Source organism: Oenanthe melanoleuca, chromosome 1 (assembly GCF_029582105.1).
Source record: "Oenanthe melanoleuca isolate GR-GAL-2019-014 chromosome 1, OMel1.0, whole genome shotgun sequence".
Classification (NCBI taxonomy): Eukaryota; Metazoa; Chordata; class Aves; order Passeriformes; family Muscicapidae; genus Oenanthe; species Oenanthe melanoleuca.
The window spans coordinates 11,119,384-11,143,139 of NC_079333.1; the positions used below are offsets into that span (position 1 = coordinate 11,119,384).

The 23,756-nt window shown below is 37.0% G+C and overlaps 1 protein-coding gene across 3 annotated transcripts in view; it reads left to right on the plus strand.

The window, feature by feature from the left end:
* Positions 1 to 23,439, plus strand: part of USP25 (ubiquitin specific peptidase 25) — an 88,854-nt gene extending 65,415 nt beyond the window's left edge. For 2 of the 3 annotated variants that reach the window (XM_056489687.1, XM_056489703.1), the window contains 11 exons: positions 2,882 to 3,110; positions 4,396 to 4,593; positions 6,021 to 6,160; positions 8,878 to 8,991; positions 10,756 to 10,851; positions 14,133 to 14,311; positions 15,032 to 15,110; positions 16,846 to 16,925; positions 21,383 to 21,506; positions 22,205 to 22,400; positions 22,843 to 23,439. In XM_056489687.1, the coding sequence (XP_056345662.1) occupies positions 2,882 to 3,110; positions 4,396 to 4,593; positions 6,021 to 6,160; positions 8,878 to 8,991; positions 10,756 to 10,851; positions 14,133 to 14,311; positions 15,032 to 15,110; positions 16,846 to 16,925; positions 21,383 to 21,506; positions 22,205 to 22,400; positions 22,843 to 23,015 (1,608 nt within the window). In that variant the 3' untranslated portion in view covers positions 23,016 to 23,439. The remainder of the gene's footprint in view (positions 1 to 2,881; positions 3,111 to 4,395; positions 4,594 to 6,020; positions 6,161 to 8,877; positions 8,992 to 10,755; positions 10,852 to 14,132; positions 14,312 to 15,031; positions 15,111 to 16,845; positions 16,926 to 21,382; positions 21,507 to 22,204; positions 22,401 to 22,842) is intronic. The other variant, XM_056489696.1, reaches the window with a different exon arrangement.
* Positions 23,440 to 23,756: the final 317 nt, after the last annotated feature.

Here is a 23,756-nt window from a genome sequence, read left to right on the forward strand (position 1 = left end):
GTTGCTTTTTTGTTGTTGTTTTTTTAAACTTTAGATATTATATCAGTCACAACTTTGATTATTAGTCTAAGCTGTCTTCTAGCAAATTCTCATTCTGTGTAATCTTAATAGTGTTTTTAGAATGTTTTTCTATGGAGTTGTGGCTCCTCTGCTGTTTCTTATGTTCACATACTCATGTTCTCTCACTCTGACAGGTTTTAAGGTTAAGGATTACTTCCTCTGTTACTTTCTGTTAGTAAAAAGAACTATTTTCAGTCCAAGTAAGATCTGTTCAGCTTACAGTTTTCCGTGAGGTATGTTTTCATTTTGTACATGGCTTCTAATAGTTACTGGCAGCTGAACTCTGATGTTAAGGATTTCAGGCAGATTTACCTAGATGACTTTCTTTAAGCTTGCTACTAGCAGGCACTTTTTTTCCTTAATACTTGTGTTATAACAAGACTACAGGCTACATGTCATCTAACAGTAAAATTAATTAATTTGGTAACATGCATCTGAATAGTCCACCGGTGTTGACTTAGGTGTTACAGGAGGAAATACCTCTGGATAGCAAAGATGCTAGTCAGATGTCATTGCAAAAGAAAAAAGACATTACTTAGTAAAACACAAAGTAGGTGCTGAACCCATCTGAAATCACAGGCTGGAAGGGAAGCTGCCCTTCTGCAGTTCAGCTGGTTTGTCCCTGAGACTGTTTTGGCACAGTAGGAAGGAGGGCAGGTAGACAGAGCTTTTCCCTGCCTGCCTCTCTCTCGGGGTGATTTGAGAGCTGGGTATTGCCCCATTTCCTGGGAGCAGTTTCACAGTTCCCTCTGCACAATAGAATTGCAGGATTGCTGTCTTGAAGTCAAGTTCTAGGCACATAAAACTAGACACAATTTTAAGACAAACATATAATATTTGCAGGATGCTTCCTAGTGTATTTGTGAACAATTTGGGAAGCTCTTTGTTTTTGTTCTTTTGATTTTTAAGGATATACAGTAGTCCATAAAACATTTGTCAAATTGTCATATGAAATACATTCCCAAAATCTTCGTTGCATTCTCCTGAATGAATGTTTCATCAACTGCTTATTTATTTCCTTCCTTCTGTGAGCTTACTTTTGGGAAAGAGGCATAACTGGTTTTTTTTTGATGGGAGTTCATCTTGGATATAGCAGCCTTGACATACCTGTTCTGTAGCTACATGTGATGGGGTTGGTGAAGCTCCATTCTTGGTTCATGAGGAGTAAGTGTAAACGAAGAAGTTTAATGCCACTTATGTTCCTGTGTGCTATTAATTACTGTTGATATAATGGCTTATCACAAGAGATGCCTGTTGGCACTGAACTCATCTGTCCCCTGGTCACAGACCTCTGTGAGGAATCTTCCTGAAAGTTCAGTGTGCATTACTGACAGCTGCTTTTCATGACTTGGAGGAAAGGGTGGAGACTCTCAAGCTGATCCAGTTAGCATGGTTTTAAGTAAAACGATTTAAATTCAATGGGGATATTTAGTTCCTGATTTTAGGGTAAGAAAATTTTATTTTGACAACCTGTAAAGAGATACCTTTTTAAAAATCAGGATCTGCATACATTTTTGTGCATATGCACAGGCTTTCAGTAATTTTAAGGAGACTTTCACACTGGTTTAATAGCAGATGTTAAAAACCACAGAGCATTCAGATTTAAGGATTTCTTCTGTGTGTACTTCTTGTGTTTGGGAGATTTAGAGTGCATTTTTGTCTCTGGAATGATGGGCTGTTTTATTCCAGCTGCTCTACAGTTCAAGGGGAGTTTCAAAATCTCCAGCACTTGTATATAGCCTGGAAGAGCATGGTCAGGTTAAAAATAACTTCAGGGAGTTTTTCCAGTTACAGTTATGTGTATATTTACAGTTGTTGCAGTACTTGAATGATATTTGGGGGAGATACTGACTACACCTTGAGTTAAAGAGACTGTTTCTCTTCAGTCCAGATTGTGACATCAGTACAAGCTGGCTTTGGGGTTTTTGATCCCAGCTGAGCTGTTGTCATTAAGGCACACTTGTGCTTAGTGGGGCAACTCAGCTTTCCCTTTTATGTTGCATGTGCTATTCCAGCAAGTTAAAGTGTGTCAATCACTAAGATGTTTTCAAAAGATTTGTAAGTAAGGAAGAGTTCATTCATTCTGTTTCTCCTTCAGCTTCCCAATTACTTAGGTAGAACTAAGTTTCCCATTGTTCTTACTTGTTGGTTTACAGATGTTGCCTGGAATTAATTTTACACTGATCCTAGAAAGTGCTATTGTCCTTTGCCTCAGGAGGAGGAGAGGACCTTTTCAGGTCTTCAATGCTTTATTTAGCTTTTCCTGATACAGTTAAAATATTGGAAAACAGTTGTATTCCAATTCTAATGCACAAATTTTAGTTTTAGGTAACTGAAGCAGCTATTAATGTAAATAAATTCTTTTACTGTCACACAGAAAACACTGAGTTTATTACCTTGAATTTGCATGTGCCTTTCCAGACTTTTTGACAGGTTTGCCAGGTTGGAACTGAAGGAAGTCATAGACAGTTAAGGCTGACTTGAGGGGTTTTTGGTAGATACAATGAAGATAGGAATATTAAGGAGTTAAGAAAAGAGGATGTATGGCAGTAAAGACAGCAGAGTAGACATTTATGTCATACACTAATATTTTTAAAATTTCCTGTAACTAGTAGTGGTAAGTAACATAGTTCCAAGTCCTTATGCTTAGTGGATTGCTAGTTTTACTTGTTTTACCTCTGAGATGTGTTTTGATCCTGATTAACTTTATTTCAGTTGCTTTTATTTCGTGTAGCAATTATTGCTGGCATACAATAGAACTAAATGCTGTCAAGGAGGGTTTCACATTTGTTTTATATTTTGTTTTCTTTTTTTTTTTAAGGTTCCTTATAGGTTGCATGCTGTCTTAGTTCATGAGGGTCAAGCAAATGCAGGACACTACTGGGCATATATTTATGACCACCACCAGAACAGATGGATGAAATATAATGATATTTCTGTGACAAAGTCAACTTGGGAAGAGTTGGAACGGGACTCTTTTGGTGGTTACAGGAATGCCAGTGCATATTGTTTAATGTATATCAATGACAAGGAGCAGTACTTGATACAAGGTAATGTTATCAATACAGATTCTGCTTTAAATATATATATATATATATATTCTATGATATAGAATAGCTGAATACATTGGTAAAGCAAACTTCTTTCAGATGAAATTCCAGATTTTTGAAATGTTTTTAATAGTTATTGAAAGTTTTATTCCTGCTCCTAACTGTTAGATGACTTTTATGGGTGGAACAATTGCTGTTTAACTTACAGATCAATAAGGATAATGCCAGTGTTTCAGCATTATTAAGATAAAAAACAAACTGTATGCTAGTCTGTCAATATTTTAGAGAAGGGATTGCAGAATTTTGGAGGATTTATCTCAAGATTAGAAGAGAAGTATGGAAATAGAGAAATGAGCCTTTTGACATTTAAATCCTCATTTCACTGCTTTTTTCCCCCCTAAGCTTCAAAGCCCTGATACACTCTACTGGAGCATGGAAACTTGAAATCTTATGCAGTAAATTGAAATGTGAATAATTTACCCTACCAACCACACATCAAACCTGAGTAATACATGGGTTGGGAAATTCTTTTCAAGTCATGTAGGAGTATGTAGCTATAAGGCTTCATATGGAAGTGTTTTAAAGAGAGGACAGAGATCCCTTAGCACTAAGTTTTTGATAATGGTAGACAAAGAGGTATCTGTGAAAAGTGTCCAGAGATTCACTAGAAGGTCATGGAAAATATTCAGGTTCCTGTTTTTTTCATAGGGCAGAAGACTCAAGTGCTCATTTGTTCAGTTTTAAATGAGAGCCAGTATTACCTTTGACATTCTTGGGTTGCCACGTTGGTGTTGCATTTGCAGCCATAGGGTGTTTGGGCTCTGTAGGCTGCCTGTGCCATTCCAGTTAAATCTGAGACCTGCTCATTGCAGGGCAATTATTGCTGGTGGATCCCCTGGGATCTGGGATACCCCTGCAGAGACCATTCTCAAAGCAAAATGAAGATTGCTCAATTTAACTGGCTTTCTGAATTGCTGTAGATCCACTCTCCCACTCTCCCACTCTCCATCCCCTTTTCTCTTGGGTTGTTGAAGTTTAGTTGTGTCCAGCTCTCTGTAGCAGTAATACAGTCAAGCAGTGATGGGGATTTTGTGAGTATTTTCTGAATGTTCACTTAGAGTGCTCCACAGATAGTAAAACCAGTTAAAACTAATATAGTTTTGGAGGTTTGGTGTTACACTGTACATTTCTAGTAATTCACTTGAGGATATCTGTTGAACATACTTTCTACGTTCTTTTATCCTATTCTTTCTTTTTCTGAAACTTATATTTCATGTTACCACAGAGGAGTTTAACAAAGAAACGGGGCAGATCCTTGTTGGAATGGACACATTGCCTTCTGATCTAAGGGATTATGTCAAGGAAGACAATAAACGTTTTGAAAAAGAACTTGAAGAGTGGGATGCAGAACTTGCTCAGAAAGCACAGCAGGAGAAATTGTTATCTCAGATACCCAGGGCACCAGCACCCTCACCTGCTCCAGGTTAGCTGCTTCTTCGTGTTTGGAAAGGGAGTAGGACCAAAAATCACTGGGGCTTGCATGCATCATTTTACAATATAACAGAAGAAGAAAAAGTTAATTTTTGTAGTCTTGAATTACGGCTATTTACTTGGCTGGGGTAACTGTACTTGAAATATAGCCTGTTGGGGTGGGGTTTTGTATTTCTTTTTTATTTAAAGAAAATAATTAATTTTTCATTTATTCTTCTGCCTTTTCCCTTCCAGGTATTCTGAGCTTTTTTCTTTTTTTTTCCTGCATAGAAACTGAGACTTTTTAAGATAGGTCTCACCAGTCTGTTTTGAGTATTTGTTAGTCTGTAAATGATGTATTTCTTCTATTCAGGATTATTTAGTGTGAGACCTACATTCACACTTTAAATTAGAACAACCTTTAGATCTGAAGAGCAGAATAATGTCTTTGGTGTGGTGCATTGAATAGATTTAATTATAGTAGGGCCTGGTTAAGAAATTACTGTGTGGAAATGAGGGTGTTAAAATTACGGAAAAGATTCTGACCAGCAGCTGTGAGGCTTGTAGGAGCCCAGCAATAAGGACCACTGGCAATCTGATTATAAACCAGAGCTGCCAGGTTTTCGGTAACATCCACTTTTTGCTCCATTGCAGTAGGCTGTGCATTTTATAGGAAAGATGACATGATGAATTTTCTGTCCAGATGTTCTCATTGCTGTATTTGAGTCCTAAAGATTGAGCATGCATTTCTCATAACTGTGTGACTGCAAAATGAGTGTAGGAAGATCAGTGATTTAATGGCATTGTTTGTTTTGCAAACTCTACCAACAGTTGCTTCATCTTTTTTTATGAGTTCACAAGCACTTTGAGATTCATGCTATTTCTTTTGTTGGTAATGGAAAGTACAAAATGAATTTTTAGTCTTGCAAAATTTGTTTTCATCATGTAAGGAATATAAGACGTTATTTATACTAATCCATTTATTGCTCCCAAGTGGAGGAGACTGACATCTCCCTTAAGGCAGAAAAATATAATGTATTTATTATTTTACAAAGTAAAAATAAATCTTGCACTCAAGTGGCTGGAGGTCATTCCATATGTTGAGCCTGTATCCCACAGAAACTCCAGCTAGAACCTTGCCTTTGTTCTCAGTCATCCCTGATGATTGATTGATGAACACCCTTCACCCAAGAGCCTTAATGGGTCTATAAACAGGACAGATCTATTGTTCCTAATATAAAATCAGGTGCATTTGTAGGGAAGTGTTTAAAATGGCATGAGACACAGACTGGTGTAAAGTTGTATTTGTGAATTGTGACCTACCCTGCATTTACTGTGTGCTCACCTTACCTATGAGACAATGATCCAAATAAAACTAATCAATTTAAAATTCATGCTTATGTTAACACACAACATTGTTATCTTATTTCTGTCACTAAGTTCAAGCAGGAGAACCAGAGTATTTAGAACAGCCATCAAGAGCTGAAATTTCAAAGCACTTAAAAGAAGATTCTGTTCAAGCAATCAATAAAGCTTTAGCTGAACAAGAAGATAGAGGTCCAGAAGCTATAATGGATACGGTGAGGATATTTTGAAGCTTGAAATACTTATTTTGGTTTTATTTTGCAAGTGGAAATGATATAAAAACTGATAAAAGGATGTGAGTCTGGAAACTTTGAAGTAAAAGTTGCTTTTTCTTCAGGGACTGTCCAACACTAAAGTCCATCCAGAAACTGTGTACAACAGTAATGGCTCTAGTGCAAAAAAAATATTAAAATCAGTGTTCTCTATGAGATTAAAGTGCTTGTCAGGACTACAGCATATTGTTCAAATTACAATCAGCTGTTTAGGCCCACCATCTTTTAAAAATGTTCAATGATCCCATGTATTTTTGAGGAGTAAACATTGGCAGTCCATGTAAATGACTTGAAAAATATTGCTTTAGACATTCAGGTTTTTATCTGGGAAATATAAGAATATAATGGAGTTTCTTTTGACAGACCTGTGGAGGTTGATGTAGCTTTCAAGCATAAGGGGTTTTTCAACAGTATTCTGTAGCTTTAATGCAGATTCAAAACCTGATGAAAATAAATTTTTGTCATTCATAGAATGGCTGTATTATATGGCTATAATAATCAGTGTTGGGTGTTTGTTTTCACTTCATACAAATACTAAGAGGAATGGGACATTAACTATTTTATGCATTATTAATGAAACTAATATTTGACATTTTTTTTCTTCCCTCTAAGTATGTAGATAAATGACAAACGTGTTTGCCACAAAACTAAGTGCCATTAAAACAATATATGCATCTATCTTGGAACTATATCCATAAATGTACAGTATGGCTTCCTTAGGCATCCCTAGTAACCACTAAGGATATGAACAGTTCAGATCTGTGCAAAATGCTTTCTATGATCAGATGTGAAATCTCATTAAACAGAAGCAGTCTGGCCCCAGATACCTTACAATCTTTGAAAATTATGTGACAGCTTGTTGGCACCCTGTTGACTTGCTGTGTTTTCCAGCCTTCCTGTGGTGTCAGGAAGGCAGGGTAAGCACACTTCCTCTGCTAAACTGAAATCAAAGCTAACAGGGAAATTAATCTAACTCTGGGTGAAAAGATGCCCTGCCACTAAGGCCTTAGACTGCTGCATATTGGCCTTTTTTGAGTTCTCAGAACAGTTTAGTGGGAGGCTGTTAAATATGTGTTACTTCAGCTGAAAAGGTGGCTATGGAGATAGCAAAATTCATGATAAAATGTCCTTCATAAGGCTGTTCTACTTCCAGGGTTTGTGGGCACCATCCCAGTGGGATGTGAAAGTCTTAGACCTTTTTCCATGGATGAAGTGTTGTAGCTCAGGACAATGGCACTTGGCACAGTGGTCAGCCTTAGCACTTCACAAGACTGTGGTTGGGGAACACCACAGTCTGTTTAATGAGACAAAAGGAAAAAAAAAAAACAAACATGCAAACATTATTTAAAACAAATTACTTCAGCTGTTAAAATAAAAATTTCTAGTTAATTTGAAATCTAGTTAGACTCTGTTAACATTTAAAAGCTGTTCTCTGTATCCTCAAATTTCACTTATGCAGAATTGTGCTTCCTTCTCAGTGTATCAGCATACTTTCCAATTGTTCTGTTTCCATATGCATTCAGACATGCAGGCATATATTCCATTACTTCACTTTCACTTTGTCCATTTTTAAGAGAAGGAAAGCCAACATCAGCACATGTAACAGGATTGTAGTTTATTCACCACATATTCATTATGTCCATTTTATGCCTTTTGTCCTTTTGTTCTGCCCTGTGATTGCAGGGCAATGCTTCATTTGTATTTATACACTGTTGGGTGTAAATAGATACTGAGTATGTTTTTGGAATATTTGTTAAAAGGTGAAGCTGCTGTTACATTGTAGGACAAGTAGCATAGCACTTTCCAATTGCTTGGATTAGGGTTAGGGTTTAAATTCTGCAAATGTTGCAAACTGCCTATTATTCTGTGATAGACTATAAGAGCCAAGATTTGTCTCTGTTGTTGTTTAAAACTTAGTTTAACATACCAAGAATCTTAGTGACTAGGATAATCCCATTTTCTCCTTAATTACACTTCTAAAAAATAAACCAGTTGAATGCTCCTTTAAATATTCTTCAGAACATCCATCTTGATTGTTAGAGCCTTTTTTTTTTTTTTTTTTTTTTTTTAATTTTTTTTCTCCCAGAGCATTGGGAAATCTTAGCTTTTAGTTATATTTCTATCCTTTGGTGTGACTTCATGAGGTATTTCAGATATGAAGTATCTGACCTGGCCCTCTTCAAGGCTAGACTGGATGGGTCCCTGAGCAACCTGATATAGTGGGTGACATCTTTAGGACTAAATGATCTTTGAGGTCCCTTCCTAAACTATTCTGATATTTCATTATATGCTTAGTAATTTTGGCGTGAAATGTACAAAAAATGGTGGTTCACAGACTCATCCTTTGCCAAGTGACTTAAAATTATAATGAATATTTGAGTTGTAACACTGTAAAGATAGAATTAGTGAATAAAGGACAAATGAAATAAATTTAGTAATTATGGCTTAATTTTAAAATGTACCGCTTAAAAAGTATAATTATCACTTATTATCTAATTAGCTACAGTCTCTGAATTCTTTCAGAATTTCAGCAGTGGACATCATTGTACTAGAGATCAGCCTGTCACTTTGCATCTCTCCATAATTCTGCTGTATTTTCTGATGATGATGATGATTCCTTTTTTCCCCGAACACGTACTGATAATGGTTTTCTTCTGCAGAGCTCTGATAATGCCCCAGCTCAAGCAGCTCCTACCCAGCGAGTGGTAGAGGTGGCGATCCCTGATGTAGGGACTTTTGTGATTGAGTCAGAGGAGGGGGGTTATGACGATGAGGTACCTCTGATTGTGTGCACCGCTCCTCCTCGGTGCTTCCTTGTGCTGCCTGATGGGAGGTTTTGGCATGTTTGCACACTGTGGCACCTAACAGACTTCTGCAAAATAAATGCTTAGCGATTTTTTAATCTTTAACAATATCAGTTTGTCGTGAAATATGGAAGGAAAGCACTACAAACTCTAATTGGGCACGCTTTGCATGGTATCATTTACACTGGAGGTGTATTTGTCTCTTCAGCTGTGGAGGTTGAATGTTTGTGTTAGGCAGGTAGCCTTCAAAATACTAGTGATAGACTGCACACTGCTGCATTATTTAAAAGGTTACAGGACACTGAGGGATGTTCTTCATGTTTGTGCCTTCTTGTCATCCAGTAAAGCTCATGTTCAAGTCTGATTTCTTACTTGCCAAGGTTAAGCTTTTCAGATTAAATTGGCCATGGAAATAACCTAAAACTGACATGGCTGGTAGAACTGAACCTTGCAAACCTTAAAAATAATTCAGATTCAGCAGACATACCTGCTACTACTTGAGAAATAATTGAGAGGCTCATTGTTTTTTTGCTGCCCAGTTTCAGCAGTAGAAAGCAACACTGCCAGTCATCAAACTGACCTGCCTTGTCATTGCTTTCTCCGCTTTTGTTTTGGGTGGGAATAGGGTTGTAGGGTGGGAATAGGGTGCAGCCTGTATTCTCAGGTGTCTGAACATGGATTCTTGGGGGGGCTTTAGCTTCCCTAGAGAAATGGATATTTCAGGTCATTCTGCCCTGGAAGTGTGATAAGTTATAACTGGGAGGATGGGAATAAAATGGTTTGACATCATCACAGAGTTTAGCTTTTCACAGATGTGTAGTCTCCATCTTGAAAGAAATGAGGATTTAACTTCATATAATGACCTGCCTGCTTGTTTGTTTGTTTTTACTTTTGTCTCCATGCCATTTTCTTTCTAGAGGGTAACTTTCTTGACTATTTCCCTGTTTGTTTTGTGAGTGTATTCACCGTTTTTATGCTGCACCAGTAATACCTTGGGCAGGTAGAGAGGGAGTGTTTTCCTTTGCTTACAGATAAAAAAGGAGAAAAGCTTTTCTGAGTAGCTTGGATGTATCAAATTGTGTGTAACTGATGTGAATAACAGTGAGATATGTCTTGTGTTTCACTTGGTGTTTGTTAATTGTTTCGGGTTTGATGTTTAAGAAATTATCTACAGATGCATTAGGGATTGATTGCATTTGCAGCAGTGAGTCTTACTTTGACCTTGAAATATGCATAAAATACAGGTGGTATAGTTTACTGTGATTGTAGTATATTTGAAGTGTGATGGGATGATTTTTCTACTTGGAACTTTTTTTTTTTTTTTTGGAATCCTTAGATGGCCATGGGTAGCACTCATTCAGCGTGCAGTTTCTGCTTGGTACTAATGCTGAACTGTGCATGATCCTTTCCTGGAAAGTTTGGTCCATGTAATTTTTTTGACACAATTTTTTTTGTTTGTTTGTTTGTTTGTTTTGTTTTGTTTTTTTGTTGGTGGGTTTTTGGTTTTTTTTTCATTTTTTTGTAAGATGCCTTTAATGTTGCAGTAAAACTATATATACACATGCCATGATTTGATTTGCAGAATATGCTCACCAGATCTGTATTGAAATGTGCCGTATCAGTGTATGCATGCATTAAATTGCTTTTTCATCTTGCATGAGACTAAAAGCATATTGAATTCAGTCATTAAAATGTTAATCATTCAAAAATTTTACCTTAAATCCCTTGTGGCAGGTCATGCTGACCCCGAACATGCAAGGTATTATCATGGCTATAGGTAAAGCCAGGAATGTTTATGACAGGTGTGGGCCAGAAGCAGGGTTCTTTAAGGTACAACTAACCTTTTCAACTTTTTCTACTCTGACTTTTCCTGTTAGATATGCTACTCCCTCTATCCTTTTCTGCATATAGAGTCTTTTCCAGCATTTTATACTTGTCTATATCAATCCCTCATTTAGATACTTCTTCCTTGAAAAATAGACAGATATTTTTGCCCTTTTGATATCAGTAGCCCATATATCCTTGCTTCATTTTAGCTTTTTAATAATACTAGTGAGTAACATAATAACATGAAATCTTGATGTGTAATCAATAAAAGGGTGTGGGTTTTTTTCCTGTTAGTAATAAAACCCATGCCTTTACTAGACTGTGGGACATCAGGATTTTTTTACCCAGGGACTTTTAGTCATTTGTTGTTTATTTCAAAGAAGTTCTTGGTTTGTACTACTTGAAAGATTTTTAATAAATTTAAATTCCTTTCTTTTTTGTAACCACATAGGTGTCAATACTATTTTTTTAAACAATTTTTTATTACTGGGTATTAGGCATTGGTATTTTTATGGTGATTAGTCTTCACTGTGATGCCAGATTTAAAAATATGTTCATTTTCTTAAATACACAAACTTCTGAGCACCTTTAGCTATTGGCCTTTTGAATTTTCAGGGTATTAGAAAGGGAATTGCTTTGACATGATGTAAAGTGGAAAATACTCTCAAATGTGATTTGGAGAGGAGAAAGAAGTTTGCTTGTCATTGAGTAGCAGTCTGTTTTCTTCTTAATTGTTATGGTGTACTTTCACAAGAAGAAATTCTAAAAAGCAAACCCCCAAACAAGCAACAAACAAACAAACAACCCCATCTTCACCAACAAAAAGTGCTGCAACCCCTCAGTAAGGAAGTTGAAACCTCGTGGGTTGGTTGGTTTGTCTGTTGGTGTGGGTGTTTGAAGTGGATACTTAGAGAAAGGTTATAACCATAAAGTGTTTGCAGGGCTGTCTGTTAACTGTGCCTGATCTCAGGGAAGGGAGAGACACCTGCCACAGTCTCTGTTCAGAGAAATTTGGTTTGTTTGGGATTCAGTGCTGGTTGCCTTTTTTTTTTTTTTTCAAATTTATTAATGAAAATATATAAATTATTTTTAAAGCTGAAAAAAAAATTGTCATTTGATCAAATCACTCCTTACCAGAAAGCTCAATCATATCTAATTATGTTTTTTAATATAAAGGGTTTTTGATAATTTTAAAGCAGAAAATTGCTTCAAAATAAAATTATATTTAATACTTTAGAGTTATCAAAACAATGCTCAGTTGAAATGATTTTCAGTCTTTAATTTCAAATCCTTAAACATTTAGGCTTCATGTGGGCAGAATGTCTTTGAGTGAGAAAATGTTTTGACATAAAGTAGAAAACTTTCCTTACTCATTTTCTGCTGAATTGTGTTTGCAGTAGCTTAGAGGAGGTGAAACATGGTTCATTTTGAAGGAATGTATGAATGGATGCAGATGAAGTGGGGTTGTTTTGGGAATAAAAATCTTTGGTTTGGGATGCATCAGATGAAATCTCACATTTTCCAATAACTTACTATAAAAGCTTCTAAGATATCTTTTAATACTGTTACTGTATTATGTATACTATACACTAATTCCTTTATGTGTTTTTTAATGAAATTAGTGTTTTCAGAAAGCTGGGGGGGTTCTAGATCTTTGTTTTAATGTTACTCAGGTGAAACTCCTTTGGTGTGGGTCATTGTTACTGCCTAGGATTCACTCCCCCTCTAGATCTTAGGTTTAAGACATGACTAACATTCAGATATTTCTTGGTCAGTGAACTCTTCAAATCATTGTTCTTTAACCTTTATAGACAACTTCTTGCAGAATGTTTAAGATCTCTATATAATAAAGATCTTTAAGATCTTTATATAATATCCTCAGTGAGGAATAGAAAGCATAAAATTTTTCTACTGTCCCTTTTTCTGTTAGAGAAATGTTTTTCATTTTATTAAAGATTTCTGAATCTGTAGAATACCACATTATTTTAAAAATTATAAAAGTAATATAATTTTTTCCTACTTCTGAGTAATTATATGAAAAATAAATGTCTAATAGCTGTTTCATTTGCTTCCTCTATAAATAAGGTTTAATTATTAGCCATGTTGACTTTCTAATGGTAGAACTTCTGATGTAAGATAATAGAAGCTCTGTGGCTTTTGGCATTTATAATGTTGTCCTAAACATCCTTTTTAATGGCAATGCAATTCTGTGAGTATTTAAAGATATTGATGCAGAACATTCTCCTAAGTTTTAGAAATCTCCACATGCTCTATGTTTAAACCTGAATGATTATTACCCTACATGTTTAGTCCTGAAACAAAATATGTTATTAGCAGAGGATGGGAGCCCAAGTTTCTGATAGTTAAATGTCAGGTATTACAGCATTTGAAATACTGAACAGGGTTTTTTTTTAATGACTGCTTTAGTGCTTTACTTTGTGCATATGTTGTACTGAAACTTTGCTAATGTGTTAGGAAAACCATCTGGTCACCTCCCTGTTTTCAGAGGGAATTTATGGAATGTGTGTTAACATTTGTCACCATTTTTCTAATTATTTTTCTTGTTGCTCCTGTTCATGCTGGATAGTTTCAGTGAATAAAATCTAATGAACATATCAAATCATGTTCATTAAAACCTAATGTGCTGGCAAAGCTAGAAAAAATAACGATTAATGATTCTGATGACCTCTAAAATTTCTCTAAAATATTCAGTGAGGGCTGCATCCTGTCATATAGGGCAATACTGTTCATGTCGAATTATTATTTTCTTCAGAAATCCTATCATTTGTTTTTCATTTAAAGACATATTTCATTCCCATTTCCAAATCATACATGTTCACTAAACTTTCTGTAGGGTATTTTTTATTAATGTCTTTGCATTTAACTATGTATTAGAGGTACTTTTTATACCTTATGACACTTCAGAAAATTTCTTAAGGTCAAGTGTCTGGAATCTTATACTTGTCTTGGGCTTAGAGAAACCTCTCTAAGGATTGGATAAATCTCCTCTCAGGGAGACATGGCACAGGATTGGAACTACTTTTGAAGGGAAGGTTTACTTGGGTTTTGTCAGGCTTAACTGGTGAGAGAAAGTGCCAACTTGGCAATTTATCTGTGGTTTTGTTTTCTTTTAAAAAACTTAGTTTAGACTTTTGAGAAGGGTGGTCTATGAAACTGTTAAAAAATTTTATAGGCAAAATGCCATGGCACATAAACTATCTTGTGTCTGTGTTGTTTGAGTTAAAAACCAGAAGGAATAATGTCAATTTTTTTAAATTATGTAGGCAATTAAATTGGAATACACACGTCTGCTAAAATTAGCCCAGGAAGATCCACCACCTGAATGTGATTATCGTTTGCGTCATGCAATTGTTTACTTCATCCAAAACCAGGCACCAAAGAAGATAATTGAGAGAACATTGCTGGAGCAGTTTGGAGATCACAATCTCAGCTTTGATGAAAGGTAATAAGATCTGCACATCTCATTTCCTGTGTTCATGAACGTTCTCTGATGTGTGGAAACACCCCTTCACATTTGGCTGGTGTGTTTGGCTTTATCTCCTAGTTAATAGTTGCAAGTTTACTTTGCAGAACAAATCACGTTTATAAAAATTCCTATTAAAAGAGTAATCAAGAAGTTGAGTTTCTACTCATCTAAAATAAGTAGAAATGCTCAGTATTGTTCATAATTTTGCACATAGATTTCTCCACCTTCTTTTACTGTGTTTCCTCACTATCAGCAGTGGTGGCAAAGCCTTTCCAACTGGGTGAGTGATCATCCACTCAAAATTCCATCTACTTATTATATAAATAGGTAAATTAAAAGTTAGAAAATAGTCTGATTTCTGTGTAGGGAATAATCTTCTAAACTTCTGCAAAGTAATTGTCAGGGAATTTCAAACTATCTGAAATTTAAAATTAAAAGACTGAGCAATGTAGCAATTTAGCAAAATAAAAGAAATAATCCTTTAAATAGCGCAGGCCTCCATCACACATACTTCAAAAGTATGCCCTCTTCTGCTGATTATGCCATGCATAATAAAATGTACATTTTCCATGGCATTTTCACACTGGTTTGCATAAGGCTGTAGCTCATACTGTTTGAGGCTCCTGTCTTTGTAAGGATAATATCCTCTCTGAATTTCCAGTAATATTTCATGATTTTTTAATTGCTTTTTATAAGGTGCCGTAACATAATGAAGGTTGCTCAAGCCAAACTTGAAATGATAAAGCCAGATGAAGTAAACATGGAAGAATATGAGGTCAGTACTTCTCATGCTTTAAATTAAGTTGTAATGTGAAATAGTTATCAGTAAAGCTGAATTTTGTCTTCACAAATTTCTTCTTGTCTCAGACTGAGAAGATAAAACTGGCTATTTATTTAAAGACCCATTATTTGTCCAAAGGCTGCTCTTGAGCTGTTTTTTCCACATCTGTAATTCCAGTGTTTGAGCCATAAATAAATGTCAGGTTGCAATCTGTCCTTACTTTGTTAACGAGTCTTGACGTCACTAATAATATTTTGTAATTTATCACCACATGAGCCACATGGCTTTTTGTAGGCAGACACAACAGACAGGGAAGGAGGAAAAGTGGTCTGTGCCTAGCCTTGCTCATCCTGATAGCTGCATAGCAGGCACAGTCCCATTTGTGCTTTTCCTCCAGCTGTCTCTGCAGCCATTCTCATTTTCAGCAGATTCTTTTCTTTGCCAAGACCATGCATAACCAGCTTATGCATTTAATTTTTCCTCCTGTGTTGTTTAGAAAAACTTGGAGGGAAAGTGAGAGTGAATCTTAGACATTAAATAATCGTGACTAATAGTTGCTAAAATAATTCATCTCACATTTAAAGCTAAGCCTGGAGCTGATTTTGCAGCATCAGTTTCAAGTCTGAGTAATACTATTCATTAAAACCTCTTAACAGTGGGTATTTATGTCCTGGGCAGATTCCAGTGCACCACCTATAGCTCCTTATTCTGCTGGTAGGTCCAAACAACTTGATCAGGAGGATAATGGGGGTAATCTTTTCCTCACAAATCCAATAAAAAATATTTTAATTGCCATTTCTCATTACCAGGTTTAGGACCTGGTAGTAGATGCTGCTGCATTACAGCGTGCCTCCCTGGTTACTGATAGAGAAGGACCCTCTGAGTGGCATTTTAGTTGCATTTTCATGGCTGTGCAGGGCTCAGCATTTTATCATTTTCTGAATGATGCTGCACAGAGAGAACAAAAAATTCTGGACTTAGCTGTAAGAGTGTGAAGGGGGGATATCTTCTGTTCCTCTGCAGAAAAGTGCCCCTGGTTTCTCCGGTATAGTGAGATGGCATTTTATGGATGCTTTCTCAAGCTCTTTCTGTTGAATCTGCTAATAGCTGTGTCTTATGGTGTGTTGTCCCCTATTTTATCTTTATTGCACAGTTGAAAGTTAGCAGTTAACCCTCTGTAGAGAAAGTGCCTTTCTCACCTGTAGCATTTACCTGTAAAGTGAACCAGGAGTCACTTGGTATAAAATGGTGATGCAGTAAAATAAATGTTCTGCTCTGGCACCAACATCTCATCTGTGTTGCATTTGGGTTTGTTGTTTTTTTTTTAGCACCACCTATGTTCAGGCTTTTTCTATGTCATTCTTGTATTGAAAATCAAGCTTAATATCTGGCATATAAAAAAGCTTTTCAACACTTTCTGAATAGGGAAGAAAAAACAAGATCTTGTATAATTTTACCTGTGGCTTTCCTAAGATGCTTTGTGTTCCTTTCAAATGGTGATAGGTTCTGTAAGAATACTCTCATCTAGAAATGTTTAAGACATTTAAGAATTTTCTTTTTATTGAGAGAGGGTGGATTCAGGTGGACTTTCCACATATGCAAGCCTACTGGTGTCCTTAGTACTTACTGTGACATTGGATACTAAATTTAAGTGGAGGGGAGTTGTGTGTTTAAAAAAATAAATTATATTTTTGTTGATGAAGTTCTGTTTACCCTTTCTTACATGCAGAGATGGCATCAAGACTATAGACATTTCAGGGAAACAACCATGTTTCTCATGGTAGGATTGGAGTTTTTCCAAAAAAAGAGGTAAGTGGTAGAATAGAGCTCAAATGTAGTAGAACAATGTGAAGGCAAAATGTAATATTGATAAGTAAAGCTATGTTTTAAATTAAGAAGTGTTTAATGTATTCTTCATCTCAGATAAGCATTATTCAGTCTACTCATGTCTTCAGTCTTGCATCTTCCTATTCTTAATTTCCATTTCCAATCTCTTATCAATCCATGGGTTCTTTTCAGAGCACCCTCCACATGCACCCCTATTCTTCCTTCTCTTTTATTCTTGAGTGCTCTGGGTATCACAACTGTGAAAATCCTCCTTCTCTGGCACTACCTGTGCACATACATTTATCTGCTTACATCAGCAGACACAATTAGTCATGTCTGTGTCTTTCCTGCTTTTTGACTGGATCTTTCCACTGAAATGGTTTTGCCTTCTGCATTAGTCTGGGCCAAAACTCCACCTATGGTGGGCTCTAAAGATCAGGAAGACAGAATATATTTGAGAAATACTGTTATGCATAGCTGTCATTGTTACAGCTGATTGTCCTTAACTCCATGGTGATTCATTCCCTTCTCTTTTTGAACAAGTCAGAAATTGTGACTGTATAAAATGGGTGACATTTATGTGCTTAACTCAAAACAACTCAAATTTATTCTGATCTACACATGCAACAAGAATGGTGATTACAGTATAAATGTAGTCAATCACTGATGATTCATGTATAGAACAATAGGCAGGGAAAGCTAGAGCAGGAGTCAAATTTAATTCTGTCTCTTTGTTGTGTAGTAAATTGCTCCATATTTCTCATCTTGTGTCTTCTTAAAAAAGAAAGGCCTCCAACAATACAGGAAAATTGATTGCCAAAGACACAGCCTTGCCTTTGTGAATGATCTTTTTATACTGACTAACACAATGAGCCCAGAGTCTTGGGTTGCCTTTGGGTTACCACCATGTAATAAACAGTACATTTACTAGTAATCTAAACTGAAATATGCTACACTATTGGTCTTAAACATTTTGTGTACAAAGGTTAGGCAGAAGATTGCCTGGCTTATTTGAAAAATAAACACCCTGGTGTTGCTTCATTCCATAAAGAGGCAAAAATGTCACAAGCTTTGGTGTGGTTTATAGGAACCCCTTCATGCAGTCTGTAAGATTGCAGGCAGGGGTGGATCTTCTTGAGATTCCTTGGCACTGGGACTCCAGAGTGGCACCTTCAATTGTAAAATACCAATGTTTTCAATAAATTCCTTCTTGCCATAGCATATTCTGGTTATGCCATGGAGGAGAGGGGGAAGCACAGGTTTCTGCTATGTGCTAAACAAAGTTCTCCATTGTTTATAATAACTTGCAGAACTAGGGTGAGGTGTTTGTTAGAAAGCACCTTCATAATTTAGAAAACAAGCCTGTTATCACCACTCTTACACTCTAATATGGGCCAGAAATAAAAGGTACAATTTCAGAAGTGCTTCACAAAGTGTTTGATACAAAGACAGTAGGATTAAAATATAGTTAGTGCATGAGTGAGATCTGACTGTCCAGTGACCTGCTCTAGAGGCATCTTGTGCAAATACATACCTGTATTTCAGGTTCCCAAAAGACTCAGATTTACTGAGGTTCCCACCTTGCACACTTGAGAGAGCAATTGTACCATCTTATGCTGGAAACAAGACTGATCCCTGCTCACTGATCCCTGTCAGTTAATTTAACACTAAAACCATAAAAACATAACTTTAAAAATATTAATGAAAGGATAGACTTTCATAATAGAAATATGATCTTCATTAGTGGGACTGTTTTAAGGCTTTTTATTTTTTTTGCCTCATAGACCCACCTCTCTGTTGACAAACTTTTCTTAGCTTCAGTAACACTAAATGATAACCTAGCAGCACTCCATGTCTTGATGGAGCCAAAAGTCGACCATTATTCAAGCAGTATTTATTTCTTTAATTGTAATGTGCTGAACAAACACAAAAATCAACATTAAAGTACTGTGGTGTATCTTTTTCATGCCTACTTGCAGTGGTCTCTCGTGATCCCTGATGGTGGGTGACAAGGCTCACCCTTCCCTGCAGGTGGAAAATTGAGTCTTTCAGGCATCTCTGACCGCTCTGGCTGAGATGAACCCAGCCAGCTAATGAGCCTTGGTAGGAGTTTTGCCTGCAGCTCACTCTTGTGGCAGCAACTTAAAAATGAACAAACTGTATGCTTTAGCATTTGCCTTTTAAGTTTCTTGCTTCTTGGTTTTGACTCAAATGCCTTTTTCAAAGCAGTGCTAAAGTTTTGTCATTCTGTGTTTTCTGTGTCTTTTCCAAAGCCTCGACCTTGTGAGCTCTAGAATTTTGTGAGCAGCTTCAGTGATTTTAGGCTTAGGCTGCACAGGCTTGAGCTTATGTGCAGTTTAGCTGTGAGAAGGCAGAAAGCCAACCATGTCCCACATCCAAAGCCCTGTGGGATTCTTGCCCTCTGCCCCTCTGCTGAGACCCCACCTGCAGGGCTGCATCCAGCTCTGGGCTCAGCACAGCAAGGACAGGGACCTGCTGGAGCCAGCCCGGAGGAGATAACCAGGATAATCTGAGGGATGGAGCACCTGCCCAATTAGAACAAGATGAGAAAGTTGGGGCTGTTCAGCCTGAAGGAAGAGAAGTTTGCATGGAAACCTGAAAGCAACCTTTGAGTATCTGAAAGGAGCCTACAAGAAGGATGGAGAGAGACATTTTACAAGAGCATGGAGTGACAGGACAAGGGGGAATGGCTTCAAACTGACAGAGAAGAGGCTTGGATTAGCTATCAGGAAGAAATTCTTTACAGTCAGGTGATAGGGCACTGGCACAGGCTGCCCAGAGAAGCTGTGGCTGTCCCATCCCTGGAAGTGCTCAAGGCCAGGCTGGACGGGGCTTTGAGAAACTTGCTCTAGTGGAAGATGTCCCTGCCCATGGCACAGGGCCCAAATGACCTTCAAGGTTCCTTTCCAACCCAGGCCACCTTATAATTCTGTGGATCTGTTTGCTAATTTTACTGTGGTCTCATTCCTCAGACCCAAGATATGAGTCTGAGCTTAGATATACAGCCATGATAATCTAAAATAACTTACCTTGGTGTTAAAATGGCACCACAGTTGTTTCAGGAAAGGGTCACACACAAGTGAGGGAAGGAGCTAGAAAAGGATGACTGGAAATAAGGCCACTACCACTTCTGAGTTTTAATTTGCATCAAGAGAGCTGTTGACACTGTAGCTTCAACTTGCAGTTTCATAAATAACTGAACTAAGAACGGAAGGAGAAGGTCCTCCTCGTCTGGCTTTATAACCAGCATCTCCAGTTCTTGTTATCATCTTTTCTTCCCCTTTCCTCCTACATTGAGTTTTCAGCTGTCTGGTCAGTTTTATTGGTGACCAGTGGTATGAAGAGTTTTCACGACTAGGAAAAATGGGCTTCAAGTAGCCCTTTCCCTTATTTTTATATAGTCTCATTGGGAGGTATTACCTTATGTCTTGAGTTTTCGACTGGAAAATTCTTGACTTGTATTCAGGTATGCTCTGTGTGTGCACATAATTTTTAGCCTTCTTCAGCATCTTGGTTGTTTGATTTTGGTAGCTTCAACTTGACCCATGAGCTCCTACTCTCATCAAGAGGGAGTGGAAATTGCAAGTTTCTGTAACCACTCCCTTAGGAAATTCCTCCTCTTAGATTTTTTTTTAAATTTTAATAAAAATGAGATACCAAACTGCCTGTTTTTAGGGTAGCTACTGGAGCTACTTTCAGTGCTTGTCTGTCATAACTGGGTCTCTCTGTAAATCAGAGAATTCAGCATTTCAGGTGTTTGCAAGAGATGGTGTGCAGCAGTGTGAGGGGAGATTGTTCATCTGTGCATGAAGGATCTCTGTCAATTATTAACTCATAGGTTCCTGGGTGCTCTCTTATTCCTTCTCTACCAATTAGTCTTGCATTTATCTTCTGCATTCAGATTAAAGACAGAAATATTAACACTTCTGCTTTTGAAATGCTGTGATGGCTTCTTCCATCACATTAGATTTCAAGTAACTTGGAAGAACTTACAGTTAGTGAAACTTAAAAATTCACAGTTTTTGTTTTAGAAATAAGGTGACAGTTTTAAATCTTATTTGCTGAGGTGGAGAGCACTATCAAGATATTCATGGAAGCTCAAACCCAATAATGACATAAATGCAGTCAGGAAAAATTAAGTTTTCATGGATACTCAAGGCAAATTTAAAGCTGGTTAAGTGAGTGAAATTATACCCATTGGTTTCAGTGAGCTTTGGATCAGACTTGGTGTGTAATGATCTAATCTAATAATAAAATAATTTGTTCTTATGTGTGTAAAAGACAAAATTGTATTGGTGGGGAGGGGTGGACTTTCCATCTAGCAAGTAGAGTTACCTGTCCTTTGAGGAACACAGTAGTTACCTTAAAGCAGGTGGTATGTGGATGTTGCTCCTAATACTTCTGTTTCTTCTCCTCAGTTACATGGAAGCCTTGCTTTACCTTATCTATGCTTACCAGAATAACAAAGAACTCTTGTCCAAAGGCCCATACAGAGGGCACGATGAGGAGCTGATATCTCACTACAGACGAGAGTGTTTGCTAGTAAGTGAAGGGGGAACCCTGTGTCTCAAAATGTTGTTTGCTGCGTAGCTCTAATAAAGTTAATTAGTAGAAAAGTGCTGCCCAAAACCTCCCTGCATTGAGCAATTCAATACTGAGGCTTCTAAGGGGAAAAAAAGTAAAAGTAAAAAAGAAATCATTATTTCCACCCCCCAACACCCCGCCCTGTTGTTTTTTGTTTGTTTTTATTTTTTTAATAGCCAGTCATTTTCTTTGTGATTTAGTGGGCTCAGTGCTATCATGTCTGGGCTAGGTGGGAGCAGTGGTTGACAGTGTTGTTAAGCAGACTCACCCTGCTGCCATGGTTTAATGGGGAGACAAATATTGGGAAAGGCATCAGCAATGATGCCTTGCCTAAAACAAGTATTTTTATCTTGTTATGTCACTTTTAACAATAGTGAAAAAATAAAAGCAGGTGATGGAATCTCAGTCTTAACAAAACAGCTGCAAAATTGGAGTTGGCAGGTATGAAATGAAGTGGCTTGAGGAACTGCACAAGTTCAAGTGGATTAGTAAAGCATATGCATCTTGAAGTAAATGCTAAAGCACAGCTGTGGTTAATTCAAATTGCCAGGTAATTCTGTAGGAAGACTGTGCTTTAAAACAAACTGATAATGATGCATGGTAGACTGAAATGCTGTGTACTTAAAGGCTTTCCTTTTTTGTTGTGGTTTCTGAAGAAACTAAATGAACATGCTGCAGCACTGTTTGAATCAGGAGATGATCAGGAAGTAAATAATGGCCTGATCATAATGAATGAGCTTATTGTCCCGTGTTTGCCATTACTACTGGTGGATGAAATGGAAGAGAAGGATATTGTTGCTGTGGAAGATATGAGAAACCGTTGGTGTTCCTATCTTGGACAAGAAATGGAACGTAAGTCATTTATTATTAAGGGAAAAGGCCCTTTTGCACCTTTTTTATAAGTATGATGTTTTTAATGTCTGGAATTAAACCTGTGCCTTGTTAATATTTTTTGACCTGCCCTGATTTTTGAATAATCCTTTACACATTTAAATAAAAAGTTATTCCTGGGATATCAGGCTGTAAAGGAAACATGCTTTTTGAACAGAAAAAGATTTGTGGTGTAAGACCATCTAAAGGGAGGGGAATTTATATCAACATCTTACTAGGAATTGATATGTCCTAGTTATTGCTGGAAGGTCTAAAGAATCTGAATTATTCCAAGTAAAACTCCTCCTCTTCTACCCACTAATTAAAAAAAAAACAAAAAAAAACAGTCAACACTGGGCAGAAAAAGGACAATTCTACATGTGAACATAAATGCTTATGTTTGTTTTTCTGCTTTGATTTGCAGCAAACTTGCAAGAAAAACTGACAGATTTCCTGCCAAAACTGCTAGATTGTTCTACAGAGATTAAAGGTTTCAATGACCCGCCAAAGTTACCCTCCTACTCCACACATGAACTGTGTGAAAGATACGCCCGAATCATGTTGTCACTCAGTCGAACTCCAGCCGATGGAAGATAAATTCTGCAGACCTTCCTAAGCACATTGTATAAACTTTTTTAGTTCTTAAACCTTGCCTTCCTGTCACAGGGTTTGCTTGTTGCTGCTATAGTTTTTAACTTTTTTATTTTAATAACTGCAGAGGAGAAATGACTGTACAAACTTTAGCCAGACTGCAAACGATTAAAGCTGAGAATCGCATGGCACTCAGTCGTTTCAACCAGAATTGATGCAACATGCAAGTCTGATCATTATGGCAAAACTGCTTTTTTGCCATTTATCTGTTACAGTATTACTTTGCTTTTATCTTAAGATCCTTTACTTTATCAACAGCTGTCTGGATCATTTTGTGACTGCAACTACTTTAAGTGTCCAGTGCTGTGTAAATACATGGTACTTGGTAGCTTGTAAATGAAAAGAAAGAATAAAGTTTTATTTATGGCTACTTCTGTGTTTGCAAGCAGATACCTTGTATATTATTGTAAAATACGGGTATTTTTAGAAGAGATACAGTATATTGATGGGTTACTCAATTTTATAGATAAGGTTCTTCAGGATTTATGGCTGATTTCCTTTCAGGTACTCGGCAATTACTGTATGTGAATATATTGAACAACTGTCACAGTATTATACACAATGGTGTTTTGTATATTCTTCACTGGTCTGTATGATACTGCACCTGAGCACTTTAGTGTGCGTGTGAATGGCCATGCCAAGTCTTTTCTAATACTATGGGCTGGCTTCTGAAACAAAACAATAATG